The sequence below is a fragment of the Scyliorhinus canicula genome, chromosome 5 (genome assembly GCF_902713615.1).
Source record: "Scyliorhinus canicula chromosome 5, sScyCan1.1, whole genome shotgun sequence".
NCBI classification, from domain to species: Eukaryota; Metazoa; Chordata; class Chondrichthyes; order Carcharhiniformes; family Scyliorhinidae; genus Scyliorhinus; species Scyliorhinus canicula.
The window spans coordinates 229,939,189-229,952,498 of record NC_052150.1 but is presented as its reverse complement, the minus strand read 5'-3'; the positions used below and the strand labels follow the sequence as shown (position 1 = coordinate 229,952,498).

General features: G+C 51.7%; 1 protein-coding gene across 2 annotated transcripts in view; it reads right to left on the bottom strand.

The window, feature by feature from the left end:
- The window catches only part of LOC119966656 (fucolectin-4-like), a 33,253-nt gene extending 20,288 nt beyond the window's left edge, over nt 1–12,965 (bottom strand). The window contains exons 1-4 of one of the 2 annotated variants that reach the window (XM_038798713.1): nt 12,661–12,702; nt 6,221–6,279; nt 1,335–1,402; nt 601–886 (exon numbers count right to left, since the gene is read on the bottom strand). In XM_038798713.1, coding sequence (XP_038654641.1) covers nt 601–886; nt 1,335–1,402; nt 6,221–6,252 — 386 coding nt within the window. In that variant the 5' untranslated portion in view covers nt 6,253–6,279; nt 12,661–12,702. Of the gene's footprint in view, nt 1–600; nt 887–1,334; nt 1,403–6,220; nt 6,280–12,660; nt 12,703–12,805 lie in introns of those variants that run through there. The other variant, XM_038798714.1, reaches the window with a different exon arrangement.
- Between the last annotated feature and the right edge of the window lie 345 nt (nt 12,966–13,310).

Genomic DNA, 13,310 nt, shown 5'->3' with positions numbered 1-13,310 from the left:
CACCCTCGGTTCACAGTAGGCAGTCAGCGGCGGGCGCAGCTGCACGGCTGCCTTGCCGGCTGCAGAAATGGCGTTCCCTGCCCCCCCCCCCCCCGCCGACACCACGGCCCACCTCCTGGCCACCCCCCCACTACTCCGCCCCCCCCCCCCGGGGCAGACGCCCCCCCCCCCCCCCCCCCCCCCCCCCCCCCCCCCCCGGCCAACTGGCAGCAACTATGGCGATGTTGGACATGGTGCACATTTCCGGATTTTTGAAAGCACAAGTTAACCGCGCTGTTGGGAATCCCCCCCCCCCCCCCCCCCCATTGGAGGCGGAGAATCGCGGAGACCCTGGAGAATCCCAGGACTGTTAATGATATGCCAACGGTGTTCACTGTACGCGCGGGGGTGGAACGCATTGACGCCGCTGTCGAGGCGACGGAGTGATTCAGCGGGAACCCGGCCCCCGTCACCATTTTGCCGTCAGGACCGATTCTCCGCCCAATGGCCTTTCCTGCCCGTCACTCTGCTCAGCTTCTCCATGAATGTCCTTTCCTCCTTCGTGTTATCACAAACAGGCAGCGGGCTCCCTTCCAGAATCTTTGTCTAATTGCCGCTTACCTCGCATTGGATTTGCCGTTGTTTTCCAGGGAGTCTCCGATACGAATCTCTGCTCCGTTCAGGTTTGCGGTATTGCCGTCCATCCTGTTGGTGATGGATACAGTGGCCACCGTGTAGGAGTCCAGGAGATCCACCCTCCACCAGGGCTCCTGTTCCAGGGCAGTGATGGCGCAGGAGCCCATGTTACAGTCCGCGTTTGAGTTCCCGTCTGCTGCATTGATGGCGTTGCCAAGGTAACTGTCCAGGCTGGACTGTGTGGCTCTCCCTTGTAAGGCCAGGTTTAGACCTAGGGGTGAAACAGGGAGATTTAGGGTGTTTTACATTGTGTTCCATAACCTTCTTAAAACATTACGATAAACACCTTCTCCCTCCATGGGGAAGTTAGGGTTCAGTTTACCTCCAGACTCCAGTATTCCAATGTTCTCCTGGCCAATCTTCCATTCGCCCCAACCCTCAACTCATTTCAAAAATCCTAAATTACATTAAGTCCCATTCACCCATTGGCCTGTGCTCCCCACCTGACATTGCCAATCAGAGGACCAGATTCATGTGTCTGTCTTTCTCCCATTTACACTCTCTCTTCATTTCTCTCCATCTCTCTTTCTATCTCTCTCTCTCTTTCCCCATTCTCTCTTGCCCTCTGTGCCCCTGCCTCAGTCTCTTTACCTCTGATTTGCTGCCCTGGGTCACACCTCAGGCCCCCACCCATCCCGAAAAGCCTGTTTGCTCCTTACTCGGATCAACGTGGGCGTTTCCCAATCCGGACACCATCAGGATAACAGCAAAAACCTGGAGAAGCATCCTGCAGAGAGACAGACAGGAATTTAACACGTCTAATTACACCTCACAAATAATTCCTCTGAGTTAAAGATTTTCCCAATTGATACTTCCCTTCACGCTTGAATGCATCTCCATTACCTGCTTCGATGCTGACCACAAGGTTTATAAACACTTTTGCTTTGATTGACAGACCCTCACTGCAGCAAAAGCAGCTAAGTGCTTTCACTTCCTCTTTTTCGCACAGGAAGCATTTAGCTGGGCGGGTGGGGGGGGGGGTCACACTCATGTGTGCATGCTGTGGGGGATGGGGGAGAGAGGATGTCCCTACTTGTCAATGGGGTGGGGAAGGGGGCATTATTTGTGTTGTATGGGGGGGGGGGGAGGGGCGCTAGCCATTAGACCTTGGTATCATAGATTTGCATGGCAAAGGGGAGTGAATCACTCCTGGGTGCCACTCCAGGTACCAGCACAGACCAGGAGCGATTCTATTCCGGGGGGATCACCCAGAGCTGGATTCTCCGGTCCGCCAGCCGAACGTTCCTGGTCGGCCCTTGCCGGCAGCGGGATTATTAGTTTCCGCCACCTGCCAATGGCATTGCTCATTGTGCCAACCCCACATCGCTGGGAAAGCCGTGGGCGTGGGCGCACTGCCCGCGCAACGGAGAATCCCACCGGCGGAAAGTCCAGCTCGTGATTTACCAAAAGTGGACGGGAAACAATTGAGGTGAAGTCAGTGGCAGAGCAGAGGGAGGCATTGAAGGAAGCGATAAAGAAGTTTCAGAACAAATATGTTTCCATAAGAATAGAGGATGGCACTCTCAAACCCCGGGCAGGGATTTCCACGCACCCCACGCGCCGTCTTTCGTGGTGACGGAGGCAGACAACCATTGGCCGGACGCGGGATCTTGTTCCACCGCTGTCAATGGCATTTGCCGTTTGCAACCTCTGCCGCCAGGAAAGTTGCGGTTTGAGATCGCTGTCGGTGAGGCCGGAAGATCCTGCTGAAAAACCCCTTTTCTTGATTACCATGAATGTCAGCGGAAACAGAGTGGGAGAAGGCTTACAGTTTAGTGGAAGAAGGCTTACAGTTTAGTGGAAGAAGGCTTACAGTTTAGTGGAAGAAGGCTTACAGTTTAGGGGAAGAAGGCTTACAGTTTAGGGGAAGAAGGCTTACAGTTTAGGGGAAGAAGGCTTACAGTTTAGGGGAAGAAGGCTTACAGTTTAGTGGAAGAAGGCTTACAGTTTGGGGGAAGAAGGCTTACAGTTTAGTGGGAGAAGGCTTACAGTTTAGTGGGAGAAGGCTTACAGTTTAGTGGGAGAAGGCTTACAGTTTAGTGGAAGAAGGCTTACAGTTTAGGGTAAGAAGGCTTACAGTTTAGTGGAAGAAGGCTTACAGTTTGGGGGAAGAAGGCTTACAGTTTAGTGGGAGAAGGCTTACAGTTTAGTGGGAGAAGGCTTACAGTTTAGTGGAAGAAGGCTTACAGTTTAGTGGGAGAAGGCTTACAGTTTAGGGGAAGAAGGCTTACAGTTCAATGGGAGAAGGCTTACAGTTTAGGGGAAGAAGGCTTACAGTTTAGGGGAAGAAGGCTTACAGTTTAGTGGAAGAAGGCTTACAGTTTAGGGGAAGAAGGCTTACAGTTTAGTGGAAGAAGGCTTACAGTTTAGGGGAAGAAGGCTTACAGTTTAGTGGGAGAAGGCTTACAGTTTAGTGGGAGAAGGCTTACAGTTTAGTGGGAGAAGGCTTACAGTTTAGTGGAAGAAGGCTTACAGTTTAGGGGAACAAGGCTTACAGTTTAGGGGAAGAAGGCTTACAGTTTAGGGGAAGAAGGCTTACAGTTTAGTGGAATAAGGCTTACAGTTTAGGGGAAGAAGGCTTGCAGTTTAGGGGAAGAAGGCTTACAGTTTAGGGTAAGAAGGCTTACAGTTTAGTGGAAGAAGGCTTACAGTTTAGTGGGAGAAGGCTTACAGTTTAGTGGAAGAAGGCTTACAGTTTAGGGTAAGAAGGCTTACAGTTTAGTGGAAGAAGGCTTACAGTTTAGGGGAAGAAGGCTTACAGTTTAGTGGGAGAAGGCTTACAGTTTAGGGGAAGAAGGCTTACAGTTTAGTGGAAGAAGGCTTACAGTTTAGGGGAAGAAGGCTTACAGTTTAGGGTAAGAAGGCTTACAGTTTAGTGGGAGAAGGCTTACAGTTTAGTGGAAGAAGGCTTGCAGTTTAGTGGAAGAAGGCTTACAGTTTAGTGGAAGAAGGCTTACAGTTTAGGGTAAGAAGGCTTACAGTTTAGTGGGAGAAGGCTTACAGTTTAGTGGAAGAAGGCTTGCAGTTTAGGGGAAGAAGGCTTACAGTTTAGGGGAAGAAGGCTTACAGTTTAGTGGGAGAAGGCTTACAGTTTAGTGGAAGAAGGCTTACAGTTTAGTGGAATAAGGCTTACAGTTTAGGGGAAGAAGGCTTACAGTTTAGGGGGAGAAGGCTTGCAGTTTAGTGGGAGAAGGCTTACAGTTTAGTGGGAGAAGGCTTACAGTTTAGGGGAAGAAGGCTTACAGTTTAGTGGGAGAAGGCTTACAGTTTAGTGGAAGAAGGCTTACAGTTTAGGGGAACAAGGCTTACAGTTTAGGGGGAGAAGGCTTACAGTTTAGTGGGAGAAGGCTTACAGTTTAGTGGAATAAGGCTTACAGTTTAGTGGGAGAAGGCTTACAGTTTAGGGTAAGAAGGCTTACAGTTTAGGGTAAGAAGGCTTACAGTTTAGGGGAAGAAGGCTTACAGTTTAGTGGAAGAAGGCTTACAGTTTAGTGGAAGAAGGCTTACAGTTTAGGGGAAGAAGGCTTACAGTTTAGTGGAAGAAGGCTTACAGTTTAGTGGAAGAAGGCTTACAGTTTAGTGGGAGAAGGCTTACAGTTTAGTGGGAGAAGGCTTACAGTTTAGGGGAAGAAGGCTTACAGTTTAGGGGAAGAAGGCTTACAGTTTAGGGGAAGAAGGCTTACAGTTTAGTGGAAGAAGGCTTACAGTTTAGGGGAAGAAGGCTTACAGTTTAGTGGGAGAAGGCTTACAGTTTAGTGGAAGAAGGCTTACAGTTTAGGGGAACAAGGCTTACAGTTTAGGGGAAGAAGGCTTACAGTTTAGTGGAAGAAGGCTTACAGTTTAGTGGAATAAGGCTTACAGTTTAGGGGAAGAAGGCTTACAGTTTAGTGGAATAAGGCTTACAGTTTAGGGGAAGAAGGCTTGCAGTTTAGTGGAAGAAGGCTTACAGTTTAGGGGAAGAAGGCTTACAGTTTAGTGGAAGAAGGCTTACAGTTTAGTGGAAGAAGGCTTACAGTTTAGGGGAAGAAGGCTTACAGTTTAGTGGAATAAGGCTTACAGTTTAGGGGAAGAAGGCTTGCAGTTTAGTGGAAGAAGGCTTACAGTTTAGTGGAAGAAGGCTTACAGTTTAGGGTAAGAAGGCTTACAGTTTAGTGGAAGAAGGCTTACAGTTTAGTGGAAGAAGGCTTACAGTTTAGGGGAAGAAGGCTTACAGTTTAGTGGAATAAGGCTTACAGTTTAGGGGAAGAAGGCTTGCAGTTTAGTGGAAGAAGGCTTACAGTTTAGTGGAAGAAGGCTTACAGTTTAGGGTAAGAAGGCTTACAGTTTAGTGGAAGAAGGCTTACAGTTTAGGGGAAGAAGGCTTACAGTTTAGTGGGAGAAGGCTTACAGTTTAGTGGAAGAAGGCTTACAGTTTAGTGGAAGAAGGCTTACAGTTTAGTGGAGCCCAGAGAAGTACAGAAACTTCAGGATGTTGGTCGTTCTGGGTGAGTGTGCTGAACACTCAATTTGGCTCTGTTTCTTGTCTAAGCTCTGGAGTCGCCAGGTATCGTTAAGACACCGTCACAAGTCCAAGGTGAAGTTCAAAGCAATAAAACCATACAGCAATTAGTAAGTCCAAACAACTAGAGTTTATTATAATACAATTATAATAACTACCCATGCACCCGCTAAAAGGATTAAACTTACTCCTACCGCTAAATAACTAATACTTATCTCGAAGGAACTGCTGGGTCAGGGAACAAGACCTCTTGCGCTGCTCTGGTCTGCAGACTTCAGATTGGTATCAATTAAAAAGGGGGTCAGGAGTGCCTATCTCTGGTAGCGGTCGTTGGGAGGCACTTACTTGTTGGTGTCTGCTGCTCAACGGCTGGAGTAGGAGCCAGGAGCCAGGAGACTGAACCATGTGTGGGACCTGCCTTTTATAGGTCCCAGGGGATCCGCGCCCCTTTGGGCGGACTCACTTACCTGCTTGGAATCGATTGGGTCTCTTCCCAATCGATATGTTTGAACCCCCCAATCATGGGGCAGTTCCTCGGTCACTGGGGCGGTTCTTGGGACTTATTGTTTTGGGCTTCTCTGGCGCCAAAGGGTCTGGCCTTCCATAGAATGTATCGATCTGTGTTTAACTTGTTTCCATTGTATCTGGGGATTGCCCGGTATTGCCTCATTAGTATGTTAACTGGTTTCTTTTCACAGTGCTGTCTGGTTTCTGCAGCAGTCAAAACTGGTTTCTGCAGTAGTCTGAATATACAAGCACTTTGCAAGCTGCTTGCTTTCCAACATGTCCAATTTCCCAGCATTCCTTGCAATCTTCCATTTTGTGTTGGGCAGTGGCCACCCCAGGTGGCTACAAGGAGTGAAATCAGGAGGAAATTAGGGAAACAAAGAGGTAGCAAGAAAGAATATTGGGAAGAGAAATCAAAGAAAACTCAAAAGATGCTTTATCAATCAACAAAGAGTAGATCAAAGGAATTGACCGCATCAAAGAGAGGCAAGTGCAGTGCTTGAGCACTCGAAATGTACTTAGTGCTTGGAATGCACTTACCTCTCTTTGCTGTGGTCAATGTTTACAAACATTGGAGTTTCACCACTTAGGCCACTGAACTGTGAAGGGAAATGAATGAATCAAAGTTGCAGATGGTTTGTAGAAGTTGTCAATCACAGGCCACTACTATAAAGCGATGAATGGCTTGCAGCGTATGGATCTGTGGAAAGCACTGGTCACAGCTTCCAGGAATTGCCAGGTGGATCTTCAACAGGACTAGTGCAGTGGTAATTCTTCTCACTGCCCTGTATGGACTGTTCTCTAGCTTCTAGACACGAGTCCCTTTTCTGGAGGGGTGTGGTCTGTGAGGGGGGGGGGGGGCTGCCGTCTGTGGGGAGGGGGGATCTATGGTGGTCCCTTTAAGCAGGAGGTCCTTGTGGGAGATCCCACTATTACTGGGGTTGCTGTTGGGGGATCATCCTATTACCGGGATCCTTGGGGGGGGTCCCCTATTACAGGGGTCCCTGTGGGGGGGGGGATCCCCCTATTACAGGGGTCCCTGTGGGGGTCTCCCTATTACAGGGGTCCCTGTGGGGGTCTCCCTATTACCGGGATCCTTGGGGGGGGGGGTCCCCAATTACAGGGGTCCCTGTGGGGGTCTCCCTATTACCGGGGTCCCTGTGGGGGTCTCCCTATTGCAGGATTACCTGGGGGGGTCCCCGATTACAGGGGTCCCTGTGGGGGTCTCCCTATTACAGGGGTCCCTGTGGGGGTCTCCCTATTACAGGGGTCCCTGTGGGGGTCTCCCTATTGCAGGGCTCCCTGTGGGGGTCTCCCTATTACAGGGGTCCCTGTGGGGGTCTCCCTATTGCAGGATTACCTGGGGGGGGGTCCCCTATTACAGGGGTCCCTGTGGCGGTCTCCCTATTGCAGGGCTCCCTGTGGGGGTCTCCCTATTACAGGATTACCTGGGGGGGGGTCCCCTATTACAGGGGTCCCTGTGGGGGTCTCCCTATTGCAGGATTACCTGGGGGGGTCCCCTATTACAGGGGTCCCTGTGGGGGTCTCCCTATTACAGGGCTCCCTGTGGGGGTCTCCCTATTGCAGGGCTCCCTGTGGGGGTCTCCCTATTACAGGGGTCCCTGTGGGGGTCTCCCTATTACAGGGCTCCCTGTGGGGGTCTCCCTATTACAGGGCTCCCTGTGGGGGTCTCCCTATTACAGGGGTCCCTGTGGGGGTCTCCCTATTACAGGGCTCCCTGTGGGGGTCTCCCTATTACAGGGGTCCCTGTGGGGGTCTCCCTATTGCAGGATTACCTGGGGGGGTCCCCTATTACAGGGGTCCCTGTGGGGGTCTCCCTATTACAGGGGTCCCTGTGGGGGTCTCCCTATTACAGGGGTCCCTGTGGGGGTCTCCCTATTGCAGGGCTCCCTGTGGGGGTCTCCCTATTACAGGGGTCCCTGTGGGGGTCTCCCTATTACAGAGGTCCCTGTGGCGGTCTCCCTATTGCAGGGCTCCCTGTGGGGGTCTCCCTATTACAGGATTACCTGGGGGGGGTCCCCTATTACAGGGGTCCCTGTGGGGGTCTCCCTATTGCAGGATTACCTGGGGGGGGTCCCCTATTACAGGGGTCCCTGTGGGGGTCTCCCTATTACAGGATTACCTGGGGGGGGTCCCCTATTGCAGGGCTCCCTGTGGGGGTCTCCCTATTACAGGATTACCTGGGGGGGGTCCCCTATTACAGGGGTCCCTGTGGGGGTCTCCCTATTGCAGGGCTCCCTGTGGGGGTCTCCCTATTACAGGGCTCCCTGTGGGGGTCTCCCTATTACAGGGCTCCCTGTGGGGGTCTCCCTATTACAGGGGTCCCTGTGGGGGTCTCCCTATTACAGGGCTCCCTGTGGGGGTCTCCCTATTACAGGGGTCCCTGTGGGGGTCTCCCTATTGCAGGATTACCTGGGGGTGTGTCCCCGATTACAGGAGTCCCTGTGGGGGTCTCCCTATTGCAGAATTACCTGGGGGGGGTCCCCTATTACAGGGGTCCCTGTGGGGGTCTCCCTATTACCGGGATCCTGGGGGGGGGAATCCCCTATTACAGGGGTCCCTGTGGGGGTCTCCCTATTACAGGGGTCCCTGTGGGGGTCTCCCTATTACAGGGGTCCCTGTGGGGGTCTCCCTATTGCAGGATTATCTGGGGGGTCTCCCTATTACAGGGGTCCCTGTGGGGGTCTCCCTATTACAGGGGTCCCTGTGGGGGTCTCCCTATTGCAGGATTATCTGGGGGGGGGTCTCCCTATTACAGGGGTCCCTGTGGGGGTCTCCCTATTGCAGGATTATCTGGGGGGGGGGTCTCCCTATTACAGGGGTCCCTGTGGGGGTCTCCCTATTGCAGGATTATCTGGGGTGGGGTCTCCCTATTACAGGGGTCCCTGTGGGGGTCTCCCTATTACCGGGATCCTGGGGGGGGTCCCCTATTACAGGGGTCCCTGTGGGGGTCTCCCTATTACCGGGATCCTGGGGGGGGTCCCCTATTACAGGGGTCCCTGTGGGGGTCTCCGTATTGGAGGATTACCTGGGGGGGGGGGTCTCCCTATTGGAGGATTACCTGGGGGGGGGGGGTCTACCTATTACAGGATTACCTGGGGCGTCTCCATATTATGGGGTCCATGTTGGGGATTCTCCTTATTACTGGGGGTCCTTCGGAGGCTCTCCATTTTGCGGGGTTCCTGGGGGGTCCCCATATTTCAGGGGTCAGTGGAGGAGGGATGAGGGCGGAGGTCGGATCACCTCTGTCCGTGGGGGTGAGTGGGCTACCTAGGTGATCCGGGGGGGTGGGGGGGCCAGCGTGGGCCCTCGCTATCAGGCCGTTCGCTCAACATGGCGGCCCGAGAAGCGGATTGCCTCGTATTCCACGCCATGCGTGAATTTACATGGTAAGGAAAGGGCATTGTATTCCGACTGCGCTCCCGGGGGATTGGAAACTGGTTGCAGATCGGCCCTGTGTGGGAACGTAGGACGGGATTCTCCGATTTTGAGGCTATGTCCGGAGGAAGGGTCTGGTTTTACCAGTTTGGTGCTGCCCCCGCACTGATACACCGCCTGGTGTGTGGGGGGGGGGGGGGGGGGGGGGGGGAGAGCAGCCGCCCCATATAAACATGTGGCCTTCCCGAAATATACGCCGGAGGAATGACCGGTCCGTGCTGACTTCCCTGTAACTATTAACCCACTTCCCAGAGACCCCCTGTAACTATTAACCCACTTCCCAGAGACCCCCTGTAAATATTAACCCACCCCAGAGACCCCCTGTAAATATTAACCCACCCCAGAGACCCCCTGTAAATATTAACCCACTTCCCAGAGACCCCCTGTAAATATTAACCCACTTCCCAGAGACCCCCTGTAAATATTAACCCACTTCCCAGAGACCCCCTGCAAATATTAACCCACTCCCAGAGACCCCCTGTAAATATTAACCCACTCCCAGAGACCCCCTGTAAATATTAGCCCACCCCCAGAGACCCCCTGTAAATATTAACCCACTCCCAGAGACCCCCTGTAACTATTAACCCACCCCAGAGACCCCCTGTAACTATTAACCCAGTCCCAGGGACCCCCTGTAAATATTAACCCTCCCCCAGAGACCCCCTGTAAATATTAACCCACTCCCACAGACCCCCTGTAAATATTAACCCTCCCCCAGAGACCCCCTGTAAATATTAACCCACTCCAGAGACCCCCTGTAAATATTAACCCACTCCCAGAGACCCCCTGTAAATATTAACCCTCCCCCAGAGACCCCCTGTAAATATTAACCCACTCCAGAGACCCCCTGTAAATATTAACCCACCCCAGGGACCCCCTGTAAATATTAACCCACCCCCAGGGACCCCCTGTAAATATTACCCCACTCCCAGAGACCCCTGTAAATATTAACCCACTCCCAGAGACCCCCTGTAAATATTAACCCACTCCCAGAGACCCCCTGTAACTATTAACCCACCCCACAGACCCCCTGTAAATATTAACCCACCCCACAGACCCCCTGTAAACATTAACCCACTCCCACAGACACCCTGTAAATATTAACCCACTCCCACAGACCCCCTGTAAATATTAACCCACCCCCAGAGACCCCCTGTAACTATTAACCCACTCCCACAGACCCCCTGTAAATATTAACCCACTCCCAGAGACCCCCTGTAACTATTAACCCACCCCCAGAGACCCCCTGCAACTATTAACCCACTCCCACAGACCCCCTGTAAATATTAACCCACCCACAGACCCCCTGTAAATATTAACCCACCCCACAGACCCCCTGTAAACATTAACCCACCCCACAGACCCCCTGTAACTATTAGCCCACTCCCAGAAACCCCCCTGTAAATATTAACCCACTCCCGGAGACCCCCTGTAACTATCAACCCACTCCCACAGACCCCCTGTAAATATTAACCCACCCCACAGACCCCCTGTAACTATTAACCCACTCCCAGAAACCCCCTGTAAACATTAACCCACCGCCAGGAACCCCCTGTAAATATTAACCCACTCCCAGAGACCCCTGTAAATATTAACCCACCCCCAGAGACCCCCTGTAAATATTAACCCACTCCCAGGGACCCCCTGTAAATATTAACCCACTCCCAGAGACCCCTGTAAATATTAACCCACCCCCAGAGACACCCTGTAAATATTAACCCACTCCCACAGACCCCCTGTAAATATTAACCCACTCCCACAGACCCCCTGTAAATATTAACCCACTCCCACAGACCCCCTGTAAATATTAACCCACTCCCAGAGACCCCCTGTAAATATTAACCCACTCCCAGAAACCCCCTGTAAATATCAACCCACTCCCACAGACCCCCTGTAAATATTAACCCACTCCCACAGACCCCCTGTAAACATTAACCCACTCCCACAGACCCCCTGTAAATATTAGCCCACTCCCAGAGACCCCCTGTAAATATTAACCCACTCCCAGAGAACCCCTGTAAATATTAACCCACTCCCAGAGACCCCCTGTAAATATTAACCCACTCCCAGAGACCCCCTGTAAATATTAACCCACTCCCAGAGACCCCCTGTAAATATTAACCCACTCCCAGAGACCCCCTGTAAATATTAACCCACTCCCAGAGACACCCTGTAAATATTAACCCACTCCCAGAGACCCCCTGTGAATATTAACCCACTCCGAGTTGGCTGACGGTGAACATGGGCTCGAATTGTTGCTGCCCTTTGCCACATTTGTCACTTTTGGGGTTATTTTTGGAAGATGCCAACTGGACACTTACCCTGGTCAGTAAGCTGGTCAGTAAGCTGGTCAGTAAGTTGGTCAGTAAGCTGGTCAATAAGCTGGTCAATAAGCTGGTCAATAAGCTGGTCAGTAAGCTGGTCAGTAAGCTGGTCAGTAAGCTGGTCAATAAGCTGGTCAATAAGCTGGTCAGTAAGCTGGTCAGTAAGCTGGTCAGTAAGCTGGTCAGTAAGCTGGTCAGTAACCTGGTCAGTAAGCTGGTCAGTAAGCTGGTCAGTAAGCTGGTCAGTAAGCTGGACACTTACCCTGGTCAGTAAGCTGGACACTTACCCTGGTCATTAAGCTGGTCAGTAAGCTGGTCAGTAAGCTGGTCAATAAGCTGGTCAATAAGCTGGTCAGTAAGCTGGTCAGTAAGCTGGTCAGTAAGCTGGTCAGTAAGCTGGACACTTACCCTGGTCAGTAAGCTGGTCAGTAAGCTGGTCAGTAAGCTGGTCAGTAAGCTGGTCAGTAAGCTGGACACTTACCCTGGTCAGTAAGCTGGTCAGTAAGCTGGTCAGTAAGCTGGTCAATAAGCTGGTCAGTAAGCTGGTCAGTAAGCTGGTCAGTAAGCTGGTCAGTAAGCTGGTCAGTAAGCTGGACACTTACCCTGGTCAGTAAGCTGGTCAGTAAGCTGGTCAGTAAGCTGGTCAGTAAGCTGGTCAGTAAGCTGGTCAGTAAGCTGGACACTTACCCTGGTCAATAAGCTGGTCAGTAAGCTGGTCAGTAAGCTGGTCAGTAAGCTGGTCAGTAAGCTGGACACTTACCCTGGTCAGTAAGCTGGTCAGTAAGCTGGTCAGTAAGCTGGTCAGTAAGCTGGTCAGTAAGCTGGACACTTACCCTGGTCAGTAAGCTGGTCAGTAAGCTGGTCAGTAAGCTGGTCAATAAGCTGGTCAATAAGCTGGTCAGTAAGCTGGACACTTACCCTGGTCAGTAAGCTGGTCAGTAAGCTGGTCAGTAAGCTGGTCAGTAAGCTGGACACTTACCCTGGTCAGTAAGCTGGTCAGTAAGCTGGTCAGTAAGCTGGTCAGTAAGCTGGTCAGTAAGCTGGACACTTACCCTGGTCAGTAAGCTGGTCAGTAAGCTGGTCAGTAAGCTGGTCAGTAAGCTGGTCAGTAACCTGGTCAGTAAGCTGGTCAGTAAGCTGGTCAGTAAGCTGGTCAGTAACCTGGTCAGTAACCTGGTCAGTAAGCTGGACACTTACCTTGGTCAGTAAGCTGGTCAGTAACCTGGTCAGTAAGCTGGTCAGTAAGCTGGTCAGTAAGCTGGTCAGTAACCTGGTCAGTAAGCTGGTCAGTAAGCTGGTCAGTAAGCTGGTCAGTAAGCTGGTCAGTAAGCTGGACACGTACCTTGGTCAGTAAGCTGGTGAGCTTGTTCCAAAGTGAATAGAGGAGCTGAGCGTGCGGACTGAATGCTGCAGGACCCCCTCCTCATTTATACCCTCCTCCACACCTCTGAGATTCTAGCCATTGCTCAATGTTGTGGTCAGAGCTTGGCCCATCAGCCGGGACATTGCAACAGAGGGCAGGAGAGGCTGCCAATTGAGAAATCAGTAAACAGCTGTAACTGCCTGGAAATCCTGATACAGAGAGAGATAGTGACAAAGAGGGAGGAGAGAGAGCCACAGGTATAGAGAGAACGAAGGAACATGACAAATAGGAGCAAGTGTAGTCCATTCGGCCCATCGAGTCTGCTCCACCATTTCAAAAAAAATAATTTACGGGATACGGATGTAGCCCAGCATTTATTGCCCATCCCTAGTTGCCCTTCAGAAGGTGGTGGTGAGTTGACTTCTATGGTCCCTGAGGTGTGGGTACACCCTCTGTGGGTGGCAGGGTAGCACAGTGGTTAGCA